The sequence below is a fragment of the Panthera uncia genome (assembly GCF_023721935.1).
Source record: "Panthera uncia isolate 11264 chromosome B3 unlocalized genomic scaffold, Puncia_PCG_1.0 HiC_scaffold_1, whole genome shotgun sequence".
NCBI lineage: Eukaryota > Metazoa > Chordata > Mammalia > Carnivora > Felidae > Panthera > Panthera uncia.
Window position 1 is genome coordinate 108420090 of NW_026057582.1, and position 27680 is coordinate 108447769.

General features: G+C 43.4%; 1 protein-coding gene and 1 long non-coding RNA gene across 6 annotated transcripts; one reads left to right on the forward strand and one right to left on the reverse strand.

Moving 5' to 3' along the window:
* The first annotated feature begins 621 nt into the window (after nucleotides 1–621).
* Nucleotides 622–27680, forward strand: KIF23 (kinesin family member 23). Of its 5 annotated transcripts, none has more exons than XM_049611833.1 (24): nucleotides 622–786; nucleotides 2537–2606; nucleotides 3627–3755; nucleotides 7722–7827; nucleotides 8083–8219; nucleotides 8426–8535; nucleotides 8962–9132; nucleotides 10424–10465; nucleotides 11169–11281; nucleotides 11424–11545; nucleotides 12811–12913; nucleotides 16811–16890; nucleotides 16976–17095; nucleotides 17322–17448; nucleotides 17793–17951; nucleotides 19261–19418; nucleotides 20075–20248; nucleotides 20481–20660; nucleotides 20953–21264; nucleotides 24299–24529; nucleotides 25410–25492; nucleotides 25672–25756; nucleotides 26374–26444; nucleotides 27185–27680. In XM_049611833.1, the coding sequence occupies exons 1-24, from the start codon at nucleotides 776–778 to the stop codon at nucleotides 27198–27200; spliced, it is 2910 nt and encodes a 969-aa protein (XP_049467790.1). In that variant the 5' UTR covers nucleotides 622–775; the 3' UTR covers nucleotides 27201–27680. The 5 variants fall into 5 exon arrangements, with proteins under 5 accessions (XP_049467790.1, XP_049467791.1, XP_049467794.1 ...); XM_049611834.1 differs by having other exon boundaries at nucleotides 623–786; nucleotides 25672–25750; XM_049611837.1 differs by lacking the exon at nucleotides 24299–24529 and having other exon boundaries at nucleotides 624–786.
* LOC125908923 (uncharacterized) lies at nucleotides 25300–27293 on the reverse strand. The gene is made up of 2 exons (XR_007453479.1): nucleotides 27206–27293; nucleotides 25300–26095 (listed from the first exon to the last, which is right to left on the reverse strand). It is a non-coding gene; the product is annotated as an uncharacterized LOC125908923 (long non-coding RNA).

Sequence of the window (27680 nt, forward strand, 5' to 3'; positions counted from 1 at the left end):
CGGTTCAGAGTACGTTTATGGGAGGGGTAGAAACTACACTTAGGTTAGATATTAAGCCCCGGTTTGGTGACCTGGCATAGCATAAGGGACTCCATCTTGGGCCAGTGGTTTTCTTTTTAGCAATGCTCAGGATCAAACATTGTTAAGAATGTGATAAAAGAAAAAATAATTTGATAAGAGAATGTATATATAAGATAGAACTGGAGGAACCAGGGAGGGAGAACCCAGGAAACGTGAAGGGGGGAGAGGACGCCAACATGACGTGGTGATATGGAAGCCAGACGCGGAGTCTGGCTGTGCAGGGCACCGCACAATAGGACACTCCTGTGCGGGAACCCCGCTGACCTCTGAATGCACGCTGGACTGGCCCTTCCGTTGGACTTCTTGTACTGTAGTAAAATAAGCCCTCAGTTTCCTCATGGGAAAATGGAAGGGGATGGACTTCATTACATCTGAGCGCAACCCGGAGACGCAGACAACTCGCGCCTCACTCCCGCGGTCGCCTAGGAGACGAGCGCCACTTCCGGCAGAGCAGTCACTTCCTCTGAGGCCCCGCCCCTTCCGCGCGGGCGGGCGCTGATTGGCCCGTTTGAAATGCGCCGGGCGCGAGCTCACCTGGGCTCGCGGCGGCGTCGACCGGCTTCTCGGAGCGCCGCGCCTGAGTCGTGGAGTCCCGCTTCCCGTGGCCCGTCCCTGCGGCCTGCCGCCCTCGCCAGCCCGCCAGATCGAGCCCGGCGTCCCGCGCGCGCCTCCGGGCAGCACGGAGCCCGCTGCCATGAAGCCAGCGTGAGTACCGGGCCGGGCCGGGGCCGGCGTCTCCCGTCGCAGCCGGCCGCGCGGTCCGCACGGAGCCCTGCGCGGCCCGGGCCGCTGCCCCCCAAAGTGGGAGCCCCCGCGTGGGCCGCTTAGGGGGAGTCCGGGCGCGGAGACTCGGCCGCGGCGCGCCCTCCAGCCTCCACCCCGCCCTCTGCCGCCCGGAGCCCGGCGTCCCGCCCCGGCCTCCCGGGGGTAGGAAAGGTCGGCCCACGGGGGGAGCGGGGAGGTCTGTGCCGCGACCCGAGTCCCCGTTAGCCGGGCTGCCATCCACCTGGTTCCGGGACCGCCGACCCCCAGCTCTTTCCCTCCTGTCCGCCCGCTCGTCCGGGTTGCACTCTGCCGCGGTAGTGCGGGCCGGGGGTCTCCCCGCGCGCGGGCTGTGCCCCGGGGTTGAGGGCGCCAGGAGGCCTCGGTCTTTGGAGGGCCCTGGCACCCGGGAGCGCGGCGTGCTTTTCTGAGCCTAGCCGGTGGCCTTGAGACGGAGACCACTTTCTTCGGCCGCGGTCTGGGGCCGCTGACAGCCCCGCTCCGCCCACGGGCGCCCACGCCCACATTCCTCCCCCCAGCAGTCGGCCGGCGTTGCTGCGCTGCCCCGAGCACTCACCGCTCTGGGTACAGCAATCCCTGCGCGGAGGGGAGGGCTGTCATTTGCAAAAAGCAGCTTGTTCTCTTGAGGCCAAAGTCAAAATCTTTATCTTAAAAAAAAAAAAAAAAAAAAAAAGTTGAGTTTAAGTAAACCTACCGTAATAGTTTGTACTTAAAACACTAATTTGCTTGTTTCATCTTGGAACATGTTGAGAAAATATTTTAATAATCCGTAGCCCATGCCAGTAATTTCACTTAATTTTGATGTTAAGTGTTCATCTACACGACAGATAAATGTGGGGGTTGGTGGAGGAAAGGGGCATGCTGGAGAAACTGGTGAACTGAAGTCAAAATATCTTTTTCCTTTGTTTCTAAGAGAGCAAGAGAAATTGCAGTTTGGAGACTAAATTTTGTTTGGGGACAAAGGATGATAGCGTGGAGAACTCAATAAACAGTTGTTCCTTACAAGTATAGACCTTGATCCTGATGAAAAAATGGATCCGTCCATCTGCATTTTTATTTAAAAATTTTTTTAATGTTAATTTTTGAGAGAGAGGGCACGAGTTGGGCAGGAGCAGAGAGAGAGGGAGACACAGAATCTGAAGCAGGCTCCAGGCTCTGAGCTGTCAGCACAGAGCCCAACGCGGGGCTCGAACCCGCAAGCTGTGAGATCATGACCTGAGCCACCCAGGTGCCCCTCCATCTGCATTTTTATAATTTGGTGAAGTCAATAGCTTGTCAGTCTGCCTTGGCAAGGGCCGTCAGAGCGCTGTGTGTGCTTGTGCGCATAGATAAGTGCCTTCAAGATGAGTGTGGTCAATTATCTGTAGATTTTTCAACTTTGTCATGCTTCTGTAAAATTGTTCAAGAAAATATGCAAACTACTTAAAATATAGAACTATTCAAACAGTAAGTAGGCACATCTAGAACCAAAAATGTCTCCTAAACCCAGTTTTACTTCTGCATTGTGTGTCACATTCTTCTAATGCAGCATATTCTTAGTTATTTGGGGGGTGAGGTTTTGGAACTGCTAAGGGATAACTTTATAAGCTCTAGGAAGGTTGTCTCCCTATGAATTATAGGTGAGGTTTTTGTACGTTAGTTTGAACAGAATTTTTTTTTAACCCATGACCAGGAGGACTAAGACGCCCAGGAAACTTCTAGTGAAGAAAGGATCCCAAACGAGTCTTAAAGACCCAGTTGGGGTAAGGTCTCTCTGTGAATTTGTTTGTGTGTCTTTTTCTTCAGTCCTTTTCTGTCTTCTGTGTGTGCTTGGAAGGGATGGAGATCTCAGCTTTGAGATTTTGTCTCCATGTAGGATTCTTTAGTCCAGCAAAATGAAATCTTTGGTTGTCAATTGCATAACTCCTGTAACTAATTATGATTTGAACAATTAAATGATGAAAAATGTTCTTCAGCTGTCCCAGAGAATTCTTCCTACTCTCGGCTGGAGGTAGGAATTTCTGCTCCAGTGAGCGTCCTCCCCATTTCACCACCATTAAATAGTAATTGATGGCATGCTTCATAAAGACTCTGCTGTAGAATAGCTAAATTCAGTCTAGTAAACTTCTCAAAATTGCACATACTTCACTAGTTTCAGACCTGGGACCTTGCTTTTAAAGTCAAATGCAAAAAATAGTAGTTTGATTTGCTCTGGGATATTTTCTGTCTGTCCTTCACTGGCACAGGAATGTGTCTCTTGTTCTAAGTTGAGGGAACTAGATGCTTTTTGCAAGCTGAATAGTTTTTCCTCAACCCTATCACTGATTGAGAAGATGTGTTTAGGATGTGGCACTTTATACTTTATTTGTATATTTACTGAGTGTTAAGCTGTCAAGTTTTGCTTGACATTCAGTTTCAAACAATTCTAACAGCTTTTCAAATTCTCATTGTGTAATGTTGATTTTAGAGATTTTTTAAATTAGTAATAGTATAACTTTATTAAATTTGTGCCTGTACAACAGTGAAGAGAAGCTGTGTGACTTTGATGCTTTTGTTATCCAAATTTACTTCAACTGTAGGTGCATTTAAAAATCTCTCTAATGTCTAATATATCTGTGTGCATCTGACCATTTCTGGTAGCAAGTTTTGGTTTTCATGGCTCTAAGTTTATATGAATCTCTAATATTGAGACACCAAATGTTGAACGAACAAATGGGAAGCTTAAATGAAAAGTCAGGTAAAAAGTCAACCTTTGTTCTTAAAGTCCCTTCCTGTATTTTCAGGTATACTGTAGGGTGCGCCCACTGAGCCTTCCTGATCAAGAGTGTTGCATAGAAGTGATCAATAATACGACCGTTCAACTTCATACTCCTGAGGGTTACAGACTCAACCGAAATGGAGACTATAAGGAGGTAATTGCCATTGGACCCAAGCTATTTTTACTTGATATGATTTACTCGATTTTTCCTGCAGGGCTTTTTCATTTTTTTCCAATTAACAAAATTCACGTTTCTACTTTTTTGAAAAACTTGTTTACTTCCCTATAACCACCATATATAAAGTGTGGCTAGGCATACGTTTGGTATCCTTGAGGTAGAGGATTGCCTTTATAATGTAATTCTTGTACTGGATATTGTTTCTTAGAGCACGTCAGGGATCGTTTGATGCAGAATGATTGTGCTAGGTGGCTATACACACACACATATTCAATTTCATAAGCAGATTAAAGTAGCAATGGCAGGGGGCACCTGGATAGCTCAGTGGTTAAGCGTCTGACTTTTGGTTTTGGCTCAGGTCATGATCTCACAGTTTATGGGTTCAAGCCCTGCATCAGGTTCCATGCTGATAGTTCAGACCCTGCTTGGGATTCTCTGCTCCTCCCCTGCTCGTGCTCTCGCTCTCGCTCTCTCTCTCTCTCTCTCTCTCAAAATAAATAAAATAAACATTTAAAAATAAAATAGCAATAGGCATTGTGTTTTTGTTTCGACCTCTTGAGAAGTGTTATTTTTAGTAAAATCTTGAGCAAAGTGAGTTGAATGCAGTTCAAACATCTTGCACTAAAGCTGCAGGGCAGAAGATTTTATGGGTAAGACACAATCTTTGCCTTTACGGAGCTTACAACTTAACTGGGGGCACGGATAGAAAACAGGTAACCTTCGTATCGAGAGGAGACAGACAGGTGTGCTGAAAGAGAGGGACTGTGGGAATGCAGAAGAAAACGTTTATTTGGGCCGTTGTCTCTACTGTCGAGCTGTCTCACTCGTGTGCACGCTGCTCTTGTGAAACCGTCAGAAGCCCACCAGTGGTCTCTGGGCCGCTAACATTTTGACAGACGCCTCTGGTCCTCATAACGTATTTCTCAGCAGTCCCCTCCTTCCTGAAGCCCTCTGCCGTCTCCCCGTCCAAGTCTCTGTGTTCTCGGCTCTCGCTGGCCACTCTCTGCAGGTTCCTCTTCCTTTTCCAACCTCTCAGTACTGAGGTGCCCTCACCCAGGACTCTCTCCTCTACCCTTTCTCATGGCTTTAAATGTTGGTTATGTGACAATAATTCTGGAGTTGATCTCCAGTCGAAACCTGTCCTCAGCTCTAAAGTCAAACGTCCACTGTCTGGATGTCACGGAGGCACCTGAAATTTTACACGTCCCCTCTAAATCACTTCCCCCCTTGTCTTCTCTCCCAAATAAATGGTACCGCTGTCTCTTCCCCTTGTATCTCATGCATCAGTAGATTCTATCCCTTCTCCAATGTGAAAGTGTCCTTTTGTTTCTATCTCCACTGCCACCACCCTTGTCTCAGCCCTGTTATGAATCACCAAGACTAGGACTTCTCAAATGATCGGTGCTGAAGGAACAGCTTTTTAAAATCTTCAGTGCATCGTGACTGATCCTTTTGTGCAGCTTTGCCATCTGAGTGAGACCATCGAGAGCTGAGCTTACAATCTGTTCAACGAGATGAGCCTCCTGATCACGTGCGGGGATGCTGCAGCCGTGTCAGGTGGCTACAGAAGTTTCTAAACTTACTCTCCATTTCTGGAATTATCTCCTCCTAGATAGGAAACAAGCAGTTCTCAGAGGTCCATTGGTTTGCTGACCCTACTCTGAAATCTAACTGGACTGCTCGCTTCCACTCTGAATCTTATTCTCCAGTCCATTTTCTAAAAGCCGCCAGAGAGATCTTTTAAAGCATAAATCCGATCTGACCTTTTTCCTGTTTAAAATCTTTCAAGGCAGAATGTCTTTAAATGGGCAAAACCCTGCTTAATTTGCCTCCTGCTTCTCCACCCTCCTCTCTTAGTACTCATCCGATCCTCTGAGTTCCTTGGATAAGCCCAGATCCTGCTTCAGGCTTGTTCTCTTCGCCTGGACTTTTCTTTCTCTTGGCTCTTAGCATGGATGGCTCCTCATCTTTGGATTTCAGCTTAAAAATCGCCGCCTCAGAGAGACTGTCCAGACGACCTTATCGGAAGTAGCACCCTTACACCTTAGCCCCTTCTCTCCTGCTCTGCCCTTTATGTGCTTCCTTGGTAGCACTTACCGCATCTAGAGGTTTGTTTTTTGTCTCTTTCCCCTGCTATCGTGTAAGCTTCAAGGATATGCACCTTCTCTGTCCTGTGCCCCATTCAGTGAATATGGATGAAGCACGAATGGTCTGGAAAGGCTTCATGGAGGACTGGGTTTTCGAAGATGTCAGATAGTTGAGAGTTGACTTACTATGAAGAACTTCACTTCTTTAATTGGACTTACTTTCAAGCATGTATAAGTAGACAAAAAGTTTGGTTGGAATTACTGGCTCTCATTGCCTGTGACAGAAGGCAAGGCCGAAAATTGGAAAGGGTGCTGGACTGAAAACGGCTGCAACCAGTCAGCGCTGTAGGCTTGGGCAGGTGCCTGCCCTGGGCCTTGCTTTTCTTTGCTGGAAAGGAGGGGTTTGTTCACAGGGACTTGGAGGTCATCTAACTAACCTGCTGGTACTACCTGAGGTGTGTCCTTCCTGGTCTGATTCTTTACACCTCTTATGAACTCTACAGCTGATCTACAGGATTAGAATAAAAACTTCTGCAAAGTGAAGAGTTAGCCTAGCTGAAGTAGGCTGTGTGTGTGATCTATAACGAGCTGTAAAATGAACATAATTCACAGTATGTAATCACAGGTGAGAGTGAGACGAGTCACTGCCATGCGAAGGCAGTGCCTGGCCACTGCTCAGGGCCAGCTGCTGTCTTATTATATATTTGAGTACTAATCGGTACGTGTCTCCTCTTGGGGGGACGAAACTGCTACTTTAAAAAACGTAAGGGTTGTGATAGTGATATCTGTGCAGGCTGAATTTAAGGAAAAGGGTATGAAACAGGAAAGGGGTCCCACTTGACAATGCTATACTCCGTAATAAATTCCAGCAAATGCTCATACAACAAATAACCTAGCACTGACGTTCATGAAGTAAAACCTGCAAGAAGGTCACAGACAAAACCGCAAGGTCTGTAATACAAAAAAACTAAAAAATAACAAAAATGGAAATAATAGAACTCCAGCCCCTGCCCAGTTAGGACAATTTAATTGACATTAAAATATACTTATATTCCCCAACCTAATTTTCTAGGTAGGAGTTTGGTAATATTTTTGGTACTATGATTATAACTTTATAATAATCCTATTTTGATAGAGATTTGATAATTGAAGTGTTGATTTTTTCAAGGTCACGATTTATTTAAAATTTCATAGAAGAACTCAGGAAATCTAATTTATAGTTCATTTCTGGTTTTAAAACAGTACAATAAGACACTTGGTTTTATGCTGCTGTGCCATTTAAAAATTTTTTTCTTAATGTTTTTAAATTTATTTTTGAGAGAGAGAGAGAGAGAGAGTGTGTGTGAGCAGGGGAGGGGCAGAGAGACACACTATCTGAAGCAGGCTGCAGGCATAGAGTCCGATGTGGGGCTCGAACCGGTGAATGGTGAGATCATGACCTGAGCTGAAGTTGGCCGCTTAACCGACTGAGCCACCCAGGCACCCTGACTGCTGTGTCATTTTAAAAGAGCAAACTAGTGTATGGAGTAATAATGCCCGATGATTTTCACAAGTTCGTAACTGAGTCATGGTCATTTTTGCTCTTTGTCGTCTAAAATCTGCCGTGGTCTGTGATGTGTTAGTGGGCTTAAGACTTCTACATTCTCTTCAGTAGTTGTAACTGTAAATCTTTATCATTTATAAGTGGTGTGATTGAGGTACATCATGCCTTTTTTAAGGGTTCCAAATTTAAAGACTTCATGGTTTTTCTTTGTGTCTACACCTTAAAGCAACATCTGAATACATTAAAACAGATGTATTTCTAGCTTAGAGTGAAATGCCATTCATATGCTTTTTATTTCTCCCTTCTCCACAGACGCAGTATTCATTTAAACAAGTATTTGGCACTCATACCACCCAGAAGGAGCTCTTTGATGTTGTGGCTAATCCCTTGGTAGATGACCTCATTCATGGCAAAAATGGTATGGGTACTGGAGTTTTCACTGCGTTTTCCTTTCTGTCTGCCTCATAAAACTCTTTTGATACTTATGTATTTGATTATGGTTGGTCTTGAACTCACATTTAATTTGTTAAATGTGGTATAAAACATTAAGGGTGGTATAAACCCTGTTTTTTTGAGCTGGTTAATTTTACGTGTTTTTTAATGCTATGAAAGAAGGAAAAAGAGCGGAGGACTTGACTTAATATATAACTCGATGTGACTTGCTACATTGTAGGTCTCCTTTTTACATATGGTGTGACAGGAAGTGGAAAAACTCACACAATGACTGGTTCTCCAGGGGAAGGAGGTCTGCTTCCTCGTTGTTTGGACATGATCTTTAACAGTATAGGCACATTTCAAGCTAAACGATATGTAAGTGTAATTCTTTTGTGTTGTGACTAGTTCACCTGAGGGCATAGAGACGGAGATACCTGTGGATATAGTGTTAAGGGAGAACTCCTAATAAACTGGGTACATTCTGAAACCTTACATAGTAAATGTTTCTTATTTCTGAACTAGGTCTCTTACTATTTAAGTCAAATCTAAAAATCATGGTCTGATTTTACCCTCCACTTCAGGTTTTTAAATCTAATGACAGGAACAGCATGGATATACAGTGTGAAGTTGACGCCTTGTTAGAACGGCAGAAAAGGGAAGCCATGCCCAATCCAAAGACCCCCTCTGGCAAGTAAGTAATTACATTTGTATGTGACAACTGGCCCGAGGGGAACCCTGTCTGGTGGTTTCCTCAGGCACCCGGGATGGTGAAAGTGAAGGGTGGTTGGTCTGACGGTCTGCAGTGAGATCAAAGTTGAGGAATGTTCTTAATTATTTGCTCAGATGTCCTCTTTGGTTTTGAGCACAGTGTTCTTGAATTACTGTTTAGAGAAGGTGCCGCTCTTGGTGGAGAGGGTATAAAAGCCGGTGCCGTGTGTATGCGGGAGGACACGGCGGTGCTGTCGGCTGACCAGGAGCATGGACAGACTGCTTTACGCACTGCTGTTTGCGGTGACAGGCCGCTTACGTTCTCTCTCTCAGTTTCCTCTTGGGATCTTTGCTTTTGATTCTGACTCACAATGAGTAAGCAGATTTTTTGGCCCTTTTCTTTTTTCAGACGACAAGTAGACCCAGAGTTTGCAGATATGATAAATGTACAAGAATTTTGCAAAGCAGAAGAGGTCGATGAAGACAGTGTCTATGGTGTATTTGTCTCGTATATTGAAATATATAACAATTACATATATGATCTGTTGGAAGAGGTGCCGTTTGATCCCATAAAGCCTAAGTAAGTAGTGGAGAGAGTCCCATCTTAGCTGCTTAACCTTGGGGAAGCCACTCGACCTCAGTGAGCTTTAGTTTCCTCAGTGATAAATGGTAATCGTGCTTTTGTTTTCAAAATGAAAAGTAACTTGTGTATCGTACGGTTGGCGTTCGGTGCGTAGTTTTATTCTTGACTGGATCTGCAGCTGTGTCAGGGCACCAGGGGGTTAAGGTGTCTAAGGAGAAGAGAGACCTGAATACTCACCTTAGACATTACTTTTGAAAACTCTTGGCCTCGGGGCTATTATCTTGAGAAGGATCATGATCACATAAGGAAGTGTCCTAAGGGTGAGGGTTACCTGCGGTCACCTTTCAAGAACCGAATACTTAGTGTGGGGAGTTTGTAGCCACATTAACCATCTGTGGTCGGTGACCTCTGCAGGGAGGAGCCCAAAGCTATTGTCTATACAACTAATACAGGTCTTCTATCACTGATTCATACATAGGAAGTGATCTGTATCGTCACTCTGCCAACGTTAAAAGACAACTCCTTAGATTTCCTTGGGTCTTGGCCTGCTCAGACTGAAGAACAACTCCAGCCTGGCATCCCAATCCGCGCCTGTGCCAGAGCAGACTCTGGAGTCTCATTTAACATTAGTATCTTGCTCTTGAGTTGATGGTTTTGTTCTCAAGCTAAATGTTTATCTTCAATGCTGTCTTTGTTAGAGCCTCTCAGAACATAAATAGTATGTAGACCTGTGTGTGTGTGTGTGTGTGTGTGTGTGTGTGTGTGTGTCTAATTGAACATTATTGGAGAAACAGCTGGATATTTAGAAAACCATCAGACTGAAAGAGTTTAATAAATTACATTAAACAATGTACAGATTACTTACTTTCCCATTTGTTTCAGAGTATCGGTCACGTTTACCCATTTTCCTAAACTTTTGTGGTGTCATTCGTTGCTCCCGATCCCTTGCCTTTTTGCTCACGTGCCAAGGTTCTTTGTTGGTGGGTTCTAAATGAGATCATTTTCAAAGAAGCCTATCTTGGTTTTATTTAGTTTTACGAAAGGAAGGCTGACAAATGTGCCTTGCACGCCTTTTAATAACCATTCTGGTAACTCCTTGAATGAACCCACCGGGTGCGTATTTGGCCCTGAATTCGGATTTAATTTGCGAGGGTGGTGTTTAGCCTGCTCTTCCAAGCTGGTTAACTTTGAAGTGTTTTTACATACGATGAAGAAACATTACAAGTGGAGGGTTTTGAGGAGCCGATCCTGTGACTGTCACGTAGCTCACACCCTCTTCCTTCGGTAGGTGGAACAGCTGCAGCACGCCCATGAGGAGCACAGAGTTTGTGTATGTGACCATGCTGACTCTTTTCTTAAGGAGAAGGGTGTGGTTGTACTAGCGGCTGGCATCTGTGGCGAGTCTGCACGGAGCTGGTGTGTCCTTGGCACTGGGCTGCCTGCTGCCTCTAAGCCCCTCCCTGCTTCCCAGCAGCCTGCCATTCACTGAGCAGTGGTGGCCGGCACTCGCTTGTGCCCCCACCGTGCATGAGGCAGGCCGAGCAGGTGGCGCCCTTCCTATCCTTATCCTACCGTACAGACCGGAACTCGAGCAGCCACTCTGAAAGGACTGCCACTCCTGGTATAAACCAAACTCTTCCTGAATCTGTCTTCTGCGGACTCTGATGTCGGGACCGGCTCTCTCTTTTACAATTAGGGAAATGCCCGCTAGATTCTGATGCTTAACCTGTGCATGTGATGTTGCCGTCTTACTATTTTGATCTCTACTCGTTTAGGAAGTGTTTTGTGTGCTTTACTAGAACAAATTATAGCAAAGCTTCTAAAACAGTGTAGGTTCCTGTTCTCCTGTTATGTAACTAATCTTGACTATACATCCTTACACTTACCCAAGTTCAATGTTTTTCGGAGCTCTTGCCTAGGCTTATTCCCTTATAAGAATCGATGTCATGTCACCTGGCATTTTAGTCCTAGTCTTAAACTGAGATATTAGTATCCCATAATTTAGGAGACTAATGTTTTCTTCTTTCTCATAGACCACCACAATCCAAATTGCTTCGTGAAGATAAGAACCATAACATGTACGTTGCAGGATGTACAGAAGTAGAAGTGAAATCTACTGAGGAGGCTTTTGAAGTTTTCTGGAGAGGTTAGAAATCACGCTAACATTCAGAAAATCTGAAACAATAAGTATACTCCTGAGAGTTGCTACTATAATTTAACAGCAGTTAAATTTTTAGTACTGTAGTGATCGAATTCAGGTTTAATCAGTGATGTCTCTGTCATCACAGGCCAGAAAAAGAGACGTATTGCTAACACACATTTGAATCGTGAGTCCAGCCGTTCCCATAGCGTGTTCAACATTAAATTAGTGCAGGCTCCCTTGGATGCAGATGGAGACAATGTCTTACAGGTAAATGTGTAGCGTGTGGAGTTTTTCTTGTTTTAACTGAAGCTTTAGTTTTTGGAACTAGAGTTAAAACAGGAAAGTTTCGCCGCAATGAAGACTGCTCTAGAATTATTATAGGTAGGTGATGACGTTTAAAAATTGTTGCACTAGAGAGTGTAGTTCTGGGAAACTGGCTATTCAATCTGAGAACCTGGAATTCTGCTGTGAAAAAGGTTTACAAATCTTTATAAATCTCTTTAATAGAGGAGATAAAGTAAGAAGTAGGTACGGATCATTATTTTATCTCTGAAGACTCATTTTGTATGTGGGAATTCAGTTAATGGTTTCGAAATGTCAGCAGTTAACTTCCCAGGGTAGGTATGGTTCAGGAGATGACAATTCTAAATTGTTCTTCTTTTGGCTGATAGGCCAGTAGGGCTCCCGTCTGCTGATCACTCGTTACTATTGGGCCTGTCATGCTACAAGGCTTACATCAATTAGTAAAAGCATTTGGGCCTGAGTAGAAATCATTTAATAACTTTAAGCTATTAAAGTGTAATTCCATTTGAAACTGAGAAGGTCTCCTCATGGCATGACTACAGCGGGGTATTGCAGACCACCAGGATTCGAATTTTGATTCCTGTTAATTTACTAGCTGTCTGACTGGTTATAAACTCTTTATAGTGTTGTGAGGATTAGAGCAGGGAGTGCATGTAGAGTTCTTAGGCCAGTGCCTAAGAACTGACTGATAGCACTCGTAAATGTTAGTTAGAAAATGCTTGTAAGTCAAGCCTTCAAATACACTTGTTTTCCTTTGAATCACATCTAGTAATATCAGTTATGTACCTCTTTTCATTTCTTATTCTACAATTACAGTATTATGAAAGTGTTTGATTATAAAATTGTCAAATATCCGGTTATAGAAAAATTAGGATAGGTCTTTTCTAGACTTAGCAGATGCGGACTGAGCTCCTGCTGCATGCTAGGTGCTAGGTGAGATGCCGGAGGGAACAACACTGGTTGAGAGGCAGTCCCTGCTTTCGTGAAGCTCATGGTATAATGCAGACACCAGACGATGGGCAAGTCCTTGTCCCCTTCACCAGTGTATTCATTTAGCCCATATGCTTTTAGCGGACTCTTCCCCCAGAACATGTATCCTTTGGCCCTACCATTTGTATTGTGCAAATGTTATATTCGTAAGACTTAATAATTCGTTGACAGGAATGTAATTAAAGAACACCATAAACCAGTTGTACCTTGTGTTATTGGCGTTATGATCTTCCTTTCAGGAAAAGGAACAAATCACGATAAGCCAGTTGTCCCTGGTAGATCTTGCTGGAAGTGAAAGAACTAATCGGACGAAGGCAGAAGGGAACAGATTACGGGAAGCTGGTGAGCAGAGCATAGTACTCCTGTGATTGCTACGACTTTCCAGAACTTGCAGTGTCAGTCTGTCATCTGCTTACCGATAGGTGGTGATTTGATAGTTTAGAGGCTAAAGTTAGGGGTCAGTGCTGTTTCTTTAGTTATGCCGGTTTGGTATCAATATATGACCATACACTGACTTGTTTTAAGAATGAAGATAAGCGGGGCGCTGGGGTGGCTCAGTGGGTCAAGCATCCAACTCTTGATCTCGGCTCAGGTTGTGATCCTATGGTTCGTGAGATTGAGCCCCACGTCGGTTTGTGTGCTGACAGTGTGGAGCCTGCTTGGGTTTCTGTGCCTCTCTGCCCCTCCCCACCTGGTTCGCTCACTTGCGCGCTCTCTCTCAAGGTAAATAAATAATCTTAAAAAAAAAAAATGAACGAAAAAAAGTGATTAAAATGAATATAAAACAAGTTACATTCATATTGTATCTATTGCCAGTAATATAAGTACTAGGCCCTTAAACTTAAGTGATTTAACAGTTATTCCAACATTCATTCTGGTGAAAATTGGCTTCTGGAGATGGGAAAAATCTTTGAACACAAAAACAAATTGAAAGGGAATCTGTGTTTTGTTGTTGGTGTTTTTAGTCTCTCATTAGTGTAGCTATTCATGTTACGTTTTACATATAATAGCATTTACGGAGTACCTACTGTGTGCTGGTATCTGAACACTCATCCAATCTGGGTGTGTGTGTGAGGGCAAGTTTGGGGGGGAAACGGCAGAGTCAAGGTCACTGAAATGGTGTGGGCTGATGACCTATGACAACTGGGGTGGCAGAGCAAGGCGAGGTCACGAGGACCCTTGTCTGTCATACTAAAAAGTCTGAATTTTGTCCTGAAGGAATAATGGTGGTTACCTATTATTAAAGGACTAGTGTGTATCATAGTGTCTACTATGCATGGGCTTGATTTCTTGATTCTGACTTTTCAGGACTGTATCATACCCATTTTTCAGATGAGGAAGTGGGCTGGGAGAGATAAATTTTCCCAACACTGGAGCCCGGGTGAATTCTCAAAGCTTGTGTCTTTCTGCTGTTATACAGGGTCCTTAAAGTCAATGAGGAATTAGTCTTTTAGAAAGATCGTTTTCCTATGTAGAGAATTAATGTACCGAGGCAGGTCCAGAGGTAGGAACAGCAGTCGGGAGCCTTTTGCAGTAATTCACACAAGCAATCATATGACCCAGAGGCAAGGGATGGACAAAAGTGAGCTAGTTAGGAAGGCCACCTGGGTGTGGAGAGGCAGGGAGAGGCGAGGGCAGATCCAAGATCTTGACTGAGGAGAAAGCAGTCTGAGGTGCAGGTGTGGGCGGTTCGAGTTTGTGTTGGACACGGGTAGCTTATTCCGGTCAAGTGCCTAGTAACTGGATGTAGAGGTGCCCACATTTGGAAGGAGAGCTGACTGGAGGTTTACAGCTTCAGGTTTTGCCAATGTGACGGGAGCAATAGGGGAGATGAGATTACTCTTGGAGGACAGAAGGGAACAGGCTGAGGGCAGAGCCTGGAGGAACAAACACTTGAGGTAAATGATTTAAAGAGCCTGGAAGGAGAGAGAAGGTGGTAGCCAGGTGAGGTGACCAAAAAATCCACATTGTGTATGTGTAGAGAGAGAATCTGGGATCCAGGGTATGACAAAGGATTAACCTTGATGGGAAAAGAGGTTTGTCTCAACGCAAGAAAGTAGAAACTGGAGGGTTCTGATGCTTTGGGGAAAAAGCCAGAAAGGACTACCAGAGTTACTAGGATGAGGAACAGGTGTGACTAAAATTAGGCCGTGAGCATGAGAAGAACGGGAGATGGTGGTTGGGGCCCAGGTTTCAAGAGGTGGTGCGGTTCTGAACGATAGGGTTTCAGGGCCCGTCATAGCTGCGCGGCTCCCGTGCTAAAGAGAGAACAACGTGCCGAGGGAGGTGGGGCCTCTGGCAGCTTGTCAGAAATGACCCGGGCGTGTAGGGGGAACACTGAAGGCATGGCAGCTAGGGACTAGGACAAATCTTGCTGGCCTCCCTCTGCTCACCGTCCTTATACAATGTCAGGCTTTAGAAAACAAGCAACTCTTACTTAGGCTGCGGGGGGAAGCGGCACTGCCCGTCTATAGTTAAAGCGCTGCACGGCTTTGCGCCGTGGCTGCAGGGTGAAGCCCATGGACGCTTCACAGAAGATTTCTGAATGAATAATATAAAATACATAGGATCACAAAGGAAACCGATTAGATTAAAATGTGTTTTTAACAGTATTCTTAAAGCATTTGTCATTACAGTAATTTACATGCTTCCTTATTAATGCCTAAATTAAAGATCCACCAGGAGGTCTTAAAACTACATAATTTCAAAGCAGTAATGAACATAAATATCTTGAGATCAGCAATAAACTGTAATGTGCTGTAAGATTACCTGTGGTTTCTACTGATAAAAATCACAGGTATCACTAATACCACTTTTTGGCCTATGCTCGTAATTGAAAGGAACTGCTAAATTTCAGAAGTCAGTACAAAATAAAGGTGTAATTTATTTCCCATCCAAGTTTGCAGACTCCCCCAAATGTGCCCATGGATAACACGGACCCCGGGTTCAGAACCCCTGGCAATTAGGGAGAGACGGATGGAGCCCTCTGCGAGAGGTGTGAGGAGGTGGGGAAGTCTAGTAACAGGGATTTGGGTTCCAGAGAACACAACGGAAGCGGGAAGGACACTGGGAGTTGGGGTCAAGCAGGAGGAATCATGAACCAGGGGACATTATGGAGGCACAGACGAGCTCTGTTTTGAGAGGTGGCCAAGGATGAGAGCACGGTGGGAGTTAGCTGACCCTAATCAAGGTTCTAAAATAAACAAATCGCTACGTATGTGGGAAGGGGGAGTCTCTGCAAATGGGATCTCCTGCATTATGGGAGGCTTAATTAATCTGTCAGACTCGCCTTGGCTCAGAAATCCAAACAGAGTGGTCAGAAGTAACAATTATGCTGCCCAAGGAATCCTTGTCTGGATGTGGAAGGGACGCAGTTAGCTGGACCCTAAGACCCATGACTGTTAGAAACACGAGGCCCTCCGGGTGCAGGGGACACTTCAGTGCTGATGGAGCCAACTACAGCCTGAAATTGTCATGCTGCAGAGAATATGTTAATAGAGGATATTAAACATCTGCATCTAATACACTCTCTCACAGAATTTAAGATTTGGAAGAAACTTTATGGGCCAGGAAGTGTAACGTTGCATTCCTTTTACTAGAATTCTTGAGGGATGGGATCTAACCTCTCCCGAAACACCGCTATTATAGAATGTTCCTGCCAGGCCATATGGGAGTGATCTTTAAATTAGCCACTATAACCTGTTATTTGTAATTTCCTATAGTATTTCTGGGTTTTTTTCAGTGTTTATTTTTTATTTTGATTTTTTTCTAAAATGTTTATTCTTGAGAGAGCGAGAGCGGGGGAGGGGCAGAGAGAGACAGGGAGACACAATCTGAAGCAGACTCCAGGCTCTGAGCTGTCAGCACAGAGCCTGATGTGGGGCTCGAACTCAGGGACTGCGAGATCATGACCTGAGCTGAAGTCTGATGCTCAACCAACTGAGCCACCCATGTGCACCAGTGTTTATTTTGGGGGGAGGGGGGGGCGTGCAGAGAGAGGGAGACAGGGAATCTGAAGCAGGCTCCCGGCTCTGAGCTCTGTCAGCACAAAGGTGGATGATGGGCTCGAACCCCCGAACCATGAGATCATGACCTAAGCCGAACTCGGATGCTCAGCCAACTGAGCCACCCAGGCACCCCTCCATATATTTCTATGAAGTAGGGCTTTTATAGGCAAACAGACCACACTCTAGCTACTTTACTGTTTTCAAATGTCTTCTGTCTCTATTTTTCTGTCAGGAAACATTAACCAGTCATTAATGACACTAAGAACATGTATGGAAGTCTTGAGAGAAAATCAAATGTATGGAACTAACAAAGTAAGCAACAGCCTTTCATCAATTCTGTAGCTTTGTTTGTATGCACTGTTTGGCCTTATATATTTGGATTTGAATTTATTTACAGATGGTTCCATACCGAGATTCAAAGTTAACCCATCTGTTCAAGAACTACTTTGATGGGGAAGGTAAAGTACGCATGATCGTGTGTGTGAATCCAAAGGCTGAAGATTATGAAGAAAGCTTGGTAATTTTAACGTATTTATCCTATAAAGTCTCAGAGTTTCTATGGAGAAAACAACTATTTGGATGTGAAGAATGACATTCTAAATATTTTTAAAATTGATACAGAACCATTAGTTACGGAACTAATGACCAATCTATTATTTCATTAAGTAATTTCTGAAGAAAGGCTTGGATATGTTTATTTAAAAAAAAAAATTTAAAAACCTCCCATCTGTCTTGTATCTTAGCAAGTCATGAGATTTGCAGAAGTGACCCAAGAGGTTGAAGTGGCAAGACCAGTAGACAGGGCAATCTGTGGTTTAACTCCTGGAAGGAGATACAGAAACCAGGCTCGGGGAGGTCCAGTCGGAGACGGTATGATTCGGTGTTACATCATGTGCATGTTTGTCAGTCTCTCTTCAGATCTATTTTACATGAGAGAACAGTTTACTTCCCTTCCTCCCAAGAACGAAGGGCGGGGGGGGGGGGGGGAATTTCTGAACCAGAGTATAAATGAAATTTCTTTTGCTACATACTGTAACTTTTTCCCCCCACTCTTCCTTTTTTGTAATTCATTTTAAAGGAAGTATGATTGCGACAACTCTAAGTGCATGGTTAATTGAACCGGGGGTTGGGGGTTCTAATCAGTGTTAAACTTGGTTAAATAAGCTCTTTCTCTCCTGTGTAACTTCTTGTAATTTTTTTATAATTCAACACAGAACCACTGGTTACAGAAGTAGTTTTACAGAGTTTTCCACCTTTGCCATCCTGTGAACTTTTGGATATCAACGATGAGCAGACTCTTCCCAGGCTGATTGAAGCATTAGAGAAACGACATCACCTACGGCAGATGATGATCGAGGAGTTTCACAAACAATGTAAGGGCCAAAAGTGGTCTGCGATCATTTCAACTCCAGAAATATGCAGTGAATCGGAGTTCTCTGGTGGGGCAGATCTTTAAGGATCTTAGTACTCAAGGCATTGGTTAATTAGACTGACACGGAACCTTCCCACAGATCATAAAACAAAATAAAGAGGTGGGTGGGTGTGTATACGGACCCTTTTTAAAATTTACACTGATGGACACAAAAGAGTGGAGTAATAGCTACTTTGTTTTTAGTTCTTACTAGTTACTTACTTGCAAGGCACTTCACATATATTACATCTTTTTTTATATATAAAATTTTTTAGTTTTATTTTTTGTGAGAGAGAGAGAGCGAGCGAGAGAGCGCGCGCAAATGGGGGAGGGGCAAAGAGAGAGTGGGATCTGAAGCAGGCTCCAGGCTCTGAGCTGTCAGCACAGAGCCTGATGTGGGGCTTGAACTCATGAACCGTGAGATCATGATCATGACCTGAGCCGGAGTCGGATGCTCAACTGACTGAGCCACCCAGGCGCCCCACATGTATTACAACTTAATAACTGTCTTTGGGCGAATTACTTCATCATGTATTTCTTACTCTCCATGTCTGCACAATGGAGATTTTAGTTGTTTTATCTAGGAGGGTGTCGTGGGGATGAGATGATTTATGAAAATCATGCAGAACAGCGAACAGCCTGGTATGTAGTTAAGTGCTCGGAAACAGATCAACAATTTTTATCGTCGTCGGTTCATTTAAATCTTCATAAGAAAGGTGTGAGATGAGTGATATTTATATCCCTGTCTTGAAATGAGGAAATGTGCTCAGAAAAATTAAGTAACTTGTCAAGTCCCACAACTGATCCTAAATCCAGTTTTTGCACTTGTTTTGAAGCAAATGACTTAACCTATAAGGGTTGACAAGGGAATGTCATAGTGCAAAATGAAAGACCCAGTGTTTTCCAGTGAAAAACAGCCTTTAGGAATGTCTCTCTTAGAGATTTCTTTCTTTCTTTCTTTTTTTTTTTTTTTTTATTTAGAGAGAGAGGGGGGGCTGGTGGGGAGGGGAGAGAGTCTTAAGCAGGCTGCGTGCTCAGTGTGGAACCTGCCTCAGGGCTCGTTCCCACAACCCTGGGATCATGACTTGAGTGGAAGTCAAGAGTTGGATGCTTAAAGCAACTGAGCCACCCAGGTGCCCCTCACACTCTTTATGGACTAACCCTCATGATTTGCTGACTAGCTAAATTTTACAAAGTACCGACTAGTAAAAGTTGATTCCACCGGTCATCTTGGAATTGGAGTAAACTTGGCCTGCATGCTTTTGTTTCAGCTATTACTTTCAAAGCCCTGTTGCAAGAATTTGACAATGCTGTTTTAAATAAAGAAAACTACATTCAAGGAAAACTAAATGAAAAAGAAAAGGTGATCTCAGGACAGAAGTTGGAAATAGAACGGCTGGAGAAGAAAAACAAAACTTTAGAATACAAGGTTTGTGCCGGCATCATTTATGGGCGTACGTGCTGGCCGTTGAGCACTGCTCTCTCTGCCTTAGCTGTTCTGCTGTAGAGCCTCTCACCACTGCGTTCTTACTCGTCCTCGCCTCACCCCAAAGACAGGAAATGGGAATGAAAAGCATTCAAGGGGTAATAATGCTCTTTAATTTTATGAGTTAGACTTTAGCGATCGATGGGAATGTTCTTGGACCAAACAGGTGAGTTTTCCAGAGGGCTCTCTAGAGTTCGGCTCTGCTCGTAGCTTGCTTTTTGACTTCTGGTGAAGCATGTTTGCTCTCATTAACTGAGTGTCATTTAGGGGGTGCCCATTCATTCCAGAGAAGCCCATCTCAACCGACACAGTGTTCTCTGGTCTGAGAACAGCCTAAAAGAGAATTCAGGTCTTACTCTCAGGGGAAACTTATTTTCACACAAAGTCGGTTAAAACATCTTTTCTGTGAGAAACTCGTTTAAAAGTTCTCGCTTCTAGGAATGGAGGTAGGAATTCAGGTGAGAGTTTAAAGGAAACTGCTTTCTCCCTGATTTTTCCTTCCACAACTGTGCCCGCATGAGCCAATTCTGCGAGCTTATTTCACAGCTACGTGCGGTGTTTATGTGCCACACGCTGAACAGAATGGCCTGCTTCCCCAGATTGAGATTTTAGAGAAAACGACGACCATCTATGAGGAAGACAAGCGCACCCTGCAGCAGGAACTCGAAGCTCAGAACCAGAAGCTGCAGCGGCAGTTTTCTGACAAACGCAGACTGGAAGCCAGGCTGCAAGGCATGGTGACAGAAACGACAATGAAGTGGGAGAAGGAATGCGTGAGTGTTGCTCCCAGCGTTCCGCACTCGCGTCCCCGGGGGAGGGTGTCCGCGGTGGTGACGGCGGCTCCAGCAGCCGCTGCCCGCCCTTCCAGCTCCTGACCAGTGACCTGGCCTGGCGAGCGCGGGAGGGACGGGAGGACTGTCGTTCTTGGCAAACGATGCGTCCAGGTGACGCGCTGCGCCTGTGTGGTGTAACTGAATTCGATGTGTGTCGCTGTCGCCAACCTAGGAGCGTCGGGTGGCAGCCAAGCAGCTGGAGATGCAAAATAAACTCTGGGTCAAAGATGAAAAACTGAAACAACTGAAGGCTATTGTTACCGAGCCCAAAGCTGAAAAGCCAGAGAGACCTTCGCGGGAGCGGGACCGGGAGAAAGTGACCCAGAGAGCCGTCTCTCCGTCACCAGTACCTGTAAGTTATGTGGTTGTGGAGTAACCCGCACTGGAGAAAATCGGTTCAGATTAGGTGACTTTCTATGATAAGCACTTGTCGTTTATATTACTTACTGTGTTTCGCCAACTTCTCTGCATAAATCTCTCTAAATTTAGCCATCAACGCCAATGTAGCGCATTCGGTCTAAAAATTTTTTTAACTCAGTAAAACTAAGTCTAGAGTTGTCTTCGTGCGCTAAAATTATAGAAAAGCAGTGAACTGTTTGTCTCAGTGTTTGTCTCGCTCATTAACTTCTCTTCCATTTTTTTAGCTTTCTAGTAACTATATCGCTCAGATTTCCAACGGCCAACAACTCCTGAGCCAGCCGCAGCTCCATAGGCGCTCTAACTCTTGCAGCAGCATTTCTGTAGCTTCCTGTATTTCGGAGTGGGAGCAGAAAATTCCTCCGTACAACACACCTCTCAATGTCACATCTGTTGCAAGGCGTAGGCAGCAGGAGCCAGGACAAAGTAAAACTTGTGTCGTGTCAGACAGAAGGCGAGGGCTGTACTGGACCGAAGGCAGGGAGGTGGTTCCCACATTCAGAAATGAGGTAGAAACAGAAGAGGACCGCTGCTGCAGGGTTAGTGCCAGCATTCTCTTCAAGTATCGTAGCCACAGAGCGTCATCTTGGGGGCTTTTGTGTGGCGGTTGCTTTTTTTGCTTTTGGTTTTTTGCTTTTTTGTTTTTTAATTATTTTATTTTATTATTATTATTTTTGTGTGTGACTTGATTCAGAAAGCTCAACGGAAGACGGGTGAGCTCCAGTATAAATAAGGTCTAATTTTTCTGTTAATTACTTGGAGAAATCACCCTGAAATTGAGGCCTAGCTCTTCAATCTGAAAAAGCTGCAACGTATGTGGTAACAGCAGCCATGCCAAGGAACACAGGTCAACGGGGCTGGCCCGGAGTAATCGTGTTTTCCTCCGCATTTGCTCCTAAGCACTCCAGACCGGGGTGCGAGTGCTGAGGGCGGTTTCCATTGGTTTTTCCTTTTGGTTTCCTTTCCTCAAATTTTTTGCCACTTTTGACCTTTTGTTTTTAAAAATGTTTTCTCAAAATGTTTTCTATTTTGAAAAATTTCAAACTCAAAAGCTGAAAGAATGGTACAGTGGCTTCCTTCCCCCTTACCTGGATTTACCAGTGATTATCTATACAGATATGCAATCTTGTTTTCCTCAAACTTTTCAAAGTCAGTCATACACTTTGTGGTGCTTCATCCCTAATAAGGACTGTCCTGTATAAACAGTCTTTACCAAACCCAACAAAGTTCACATTAATTGAATAAATATCCTCTATTTTTAATCCATGAGCCTAACAAAGTGAATGCCCTGCAAGTGGTTATTCTATATCTTTTTTTGATTTTCATGACACTTAATGTTTTTGAAGACTCCAGGTCTGTTGTGTAACGACTGAAGGTCTGCATGTCCAGTAGTTGCTTTTAATCTGAAGAACTTGATCTCAATTTACAAGGGCTTGGCCTCAGTCAAGGGTGTTTAAAGTCATTCATGTTTAAATTTTCTTAAGGATTAAGATAAACTTTTTACTTTGAATCTGAATAAATGGGCCAAGCTAATATTGTGAATTTACATTTAGTAAAATTTCAATATGGCTTTTAGAATTTTTCTTTTAACAAGTTAATAGTATTTGCTTTAGCTTTTCTTGTATAATTTAGGTACAGATAAGCTTCATTTAGATCACCTGCACTCCTGATTATTCAGGAATAGTGAAGAATTAATTGCAAGGTATTTACCAAGACCCTGCACAGATGTGTTCTAAAGTCGGAGTTTTTTACTTTGCAGACTTTGCTTTAAACCTTTTTAGGGAGAAAATTATGGTGATAGAGTTTCTGATCAAGTCTAATAAATCCCCTTTATTTTTCATGAAAGTTCATAGACTGAACACTATTCAAGGCCTGCTTATGCCTGGTCAGCATTAACGTGTTCCAATTTGGCTCTGAGATACTTAAGAGGATTTACTAGCGATCCTTTAACTTCTCACTTGAAATCAAATCTCTTTAGAAGTGCAGCAAAGTTTAGGCTAGTATCTACACATCTAGGTTTATTGGCCAAAAATTAAGTCAGGTGGACTGAATTTAAAGTGAAATTTGAGGAAGAAATTTTAAATATCTTCGAGTAGACAAATGACAGTAGATTGCAAGAACTATCTTTCTGAAGCTTGTTTCATAATATATTTACTGCCAAATGTGTTCAGGAAAACTATCACCTTTGCTAAATGGTAACGACGTGCAAACTGAAACAGATTGGGAGAGAGCCTGAGGCCACTTTAAGAATGGAAGGTTTCCTAGTTGCTTGGAGGCTTGGGCATCTTGCATGGCAAACTGCCCACGTTCTGTAGCAGCATCATTTCTCACCAGTGCTTCTGCTGTTGCTTGTGCTTATTAGGGGAAACGCTGCAGTTCTCCAGACAGGCATTTTATTTTTTTTAATGTTTATTTGCGTGTGCGTGTGAGAGAGAGGAAGGGAGGGGTAGAGAGAGGAGAGCGAGAGTGAGAGAGAGAAACCCAAGCAGGCTTCCTGCTATCAGAGCAGAGCCCGACATGGGGCTCGATCTCACAAACTGTGAGATCATGACCTGAGCCAAAATCAAGTCAACCGAGTCACCCAGGCGCCCCAGACAGGCATTTTCAACTTGGGATCTTCATAGGCGACCAGCTTTGAAGGATTTGGCCTGTAACAGACTGTTTCATTTGCTTTTAGTTATACAAAAAGGAGATGTTTGAAGCAGTGGGTATCTTTGGAACTATGTCCTGTGTGTGAGATACCTTTTCTTAGACTGAATGTGCTAAATTTAACTTCCCCAAATTTACATGATAGTTGACTGGAAGCAACTAGTTTTTTATTGTGTGATTGATGGAGACTAATTTGATACTGTATTTTTAGTTTGGTTCTTAGAACCTTCATGAAATGTTTGAGGAAAAATAGTTGGTATGTTTTAGCCATCACTGTGTTTGAACTTTTCATGAAGTTCTATTTGAACTTTTAAAGTCTCAGAAAGTACTCAGAAGTAGTTCTTTTACATTCTCTTGATCATTTTATACATAGAATTCTTATTATACCTTATGTTCTTTAGCATTTTGTACATACAGGCCATTAGCTTTCATTTTTTGTCCGTCTTTGTAGGAGGAGTGTTTTCTCTTTTGTTTAGAGGCCTGTGACATGTTTAAGGCTTTTATTGACCTTATTTGGAGCCTTTAACACAGTTGTGGACCTAACAGATTACCTCACAACGACAGGCACAGGTAACAGTTTTGATCAAGAATGTAAAATGAATGGTCTTGAATATACCACCTACACAGGAAAGCCTAGTAGCATTATCAGAATTTTTCCTTCCATTTTGTTTTGTTGAAACGGAAGCTCCCTGGCAGAACGTAGAACATACAAGATGGTTTTAAGAGATGTTTGTGGGTTTGGTGTTTAAATACAAAGAGAACATTTAAATCATTTGAGTAACATATTGAGCTTTTGAAAATGTTTGTGCGTTTGTTTTGATATGATCATCAGCTAATGTAGCCAAACCTGCTGCACTTCTAATAATACCCTTAAATTAATTCTGGGTTATGCTTGTTTCTTGATTCCTCTTTCAACCTGATCAGAACGCACCACCAATTCGTCTCCGACACAGACGATCACGCTCTGCAGGAGACAGATGGGTAGATCATAAGCCTGCCTCTAACGTGCAAACTGAAACAGTCATGCAGCCACATGTCCCTCATGCCATCACAGTATCTGTTGCAAATGAAAAGGCACTAGCTAAGTGTGAGAAGTATATGCTGACCCACCAGGAACTAGCCTCCGATGGGGAGATTGAAACTAAACTAATCAAGGTAAAAACAAATTTACACAGGACGAAAAACATACAAAATGTCAACTTCACAAAAAAACCACTTAATCTTCTATTCCTTTGATGACACACAGGTGGTGTCAACGAAGATAAATGGGTGTTGATACGACCTTTTTGACCTTTGTGTTTGTTCGTTAGAAAACTGCTCAGGCTATGAATCTGCTAAACTACAATTAAATCAGCTGCTCTGTACTGAATGAGGCTCAGATTCTCCGGATCCTCTGTTAGAGGATCCTATTATATACTGTAATTAATATAGTTATAACCACTACTTTAAAAGTAAGCCCAAAGAACTTGTACCATTTGTCAGTTCTAGATAAAAAGCCCACATTAAAATGTGACCTAGCAAAATTTCTTATTGAGCTACCCAGAGCCCTTTCCCTTCCCTTCCTGTAGAAAAATTTTCCTTTGATTGCAGAGTCAATGAATAATTGGGGAGTAAAAGGCAACTGGGAAAAAACGTTTTTCATATCAAATTTAATTCAGATGATGATTCTTAGTATAACCAGAGTTACAAACACGACTGTACTGTCATTTGGAAATGAGGGGTGGGGTATACCCAGAGGAAAGTATAAATGCCTTTGAACATTTAGAAATTTCTGGTAGATTTCTTGATCCTTGGTGTGGTTTTTATAGAACAAAAAGGAATATTCTGAAGAATGTTACTGATTATACTGCATTGGACTTTTGTTTAGTGAGAGATAATTTCTGAAGTATTTTAATAGTACAGACCCAGCAGTCAGAAACACCATCTGGTTTTGTGGATGGGACTTTATTGGTTTATGGAGAATCTCAAGTTCAGTTTGAAACATTTATCACTTGGGATATCAAAGTGTAATGGTGACCTTTTCTCTTGACTTCAGGGTGATGTTTACAAAACAAGAGGTGGTGGACAATCTGTTCAGTTTACCGATATTGAGACTTTAAAACAAGAATCGCCAACTGGGTGAGTGACCATCAAGGGCTATTGTTTTCTTAGCTTGCTTATTCTTGCAGAACACAACATCCTATGAAATGTATCATTCATTATCTGAAGGAATGTAGTGATATTTCCCTATTTTTAACATTGTTCCTGTTCCTGGACACAAAATAATTGTTGCATATTGTTTCCCCTTTTTTCTGTAGGCGAAAACGAAGATCTTCCTCGGCAGCACCTGCCCAACCAGATGGTACGGAGTCTGAATGGACCGATGTAGAAACAAGGGTAGGGGTAAATATTTGCTTAATAAAAATAAGGGGTAACCTATTTTTAACCCCCCTGCTTATTGTTTTTCTGGCTCTTGGAAGCAGCTGAGGTCGGCTCTCACACTGCCAGTGCAGCCTGTAGTTCGGTTCCTAGCAAACCTGCCAAGGGACTCATGCTGGTTTGGATCAGCTCTCACTGGAGCTCTCTGGTTCAGCATCCTTGTTTTCAGTGTAGAGGAATAGGGCCCGAGAATCAGGTCAGAGAGCGTCACAGCAGAGTGACAAGAATTCACATCAAATTGGTGGGAATCTTCACACAAGCACAACTTCCCTGTGGAACTGTTACTCCTGATGAGAGGCTCCCCTGGAAAGAGCATGGGAAGGGCAGGTGGTGTTAGGAGGCCATTTCTTCCTCACCTAAACTGAGGAAATTACCCAGATGATGTCTACGGACACTTCCAGCTCACCATCTTTGTGGCTTAAGTCAAATAAACTGCAGATACCTGGTATTTTAACATAGCTGTCTGTGCTGCACTAGAAAGCAATGTGGGGTGTCACCTTGGCTGAACCCATCTGAGCAGAACTGTTTTATAGACTGCACAGAGGAGCTGATCTTTTCCTCTTCTGTAATTTTCCTATCAGTGTTCTGTGGCTGTGGAGATGAGAGCAGGATCTCAGCTGGGACCCGGATATCAGCATCACGCACAACCCAAGTGAGTCCTGACTAACTGGGCCTTTCTGTGTGGCTTCTCCCTTCTCCCTACCGTCCACTTTAAGAGGACATTATGTGGTTTCTGTTTACCCCTTGGAATATCTGGGTGCTTTGGCAGACTGCCGCAGTCGGTGCGGAGAACCTCAGAAGGCTTGGGAAGAGCAGTAACAGGAGGTGATGGAAGATTGCTCACTCTTATTCGTACTTTGCTAATGCTCATAAAGCTCTCGGAGGCTGAACTGAGATCACCCATAAGGAGGGGAGGCTGGAGGCTTTAGTCAGGGATGACAGCAATTTCTGTAATTCATTCTTTCTGAACATGCCTCTTGGTCTCTTTATAGTGGTTAAGTGTTCAGTAAAATAAAACGGGGTGGCCGAATTTACGGTAGGGGAAGGAATCACACTTTTCCTTCTGTTAAATGCATACCCCATTCTTTTTCCATGTTAGTAAAACCCTTTCTTTTCATATGTCTACCTATACATGTCTGTGTGTCCATTTTTAACACAGGTATTCATTCCTCAGGCAGGTTGGAAAAGTACCACAATAGGATAAAGGCGGGAAGTCCTGCTTTTTAAACTTAATACTGGAGACTCACAGTTTATAACTGTTACTTGCTATCTCAGGATCTGAACTTTCCCATGATAAAAGAGTTCTTGTAAAGTCTTCCTAGGAGATCTAATTGCTATGGATGTATCACTGATCGCAAAACTCAATACTAAATGCTGGTTTTCACATTTTAGGCGCAAGAAACCTTGACCTACTGGTTTCAGTAACGAGAGGACATTTTCATTTGTGTTGGTGATGTCTCCAAGCAGAGCCAGCAGTCTTCAGAGTCACCCTGTAGAACTGCAGCTTTGTTGAATACCGCAGACCTCAGATACATCAGACGCTGGTGCAGATCAGAGATTCCCCCGAAGGTTCCAAAGATATCTAGGATTCAGCACACTTTTTATATTATATGCCTTGCCATATGAACTTTTTAATAATGCTATTATTTTGTATATTTCTTGTATACTTATAAACTAATTCACACAAGTGTTTTGTCCTAGGTAATTAAGGAAAAATATATTTAGATCACACTTTTTTATTGTGACTTTTCCAGCTCTTGTCTGAATACTTCTTAAGGGTTTATAAACAAATGCTGCTATAGCTTAGCTGCAAGAATGCACTTTAGACATATTTGGGAATTCAAACTTTCAAAATAAAGATGTCAGTGACTGGCCAATACTAAAACCA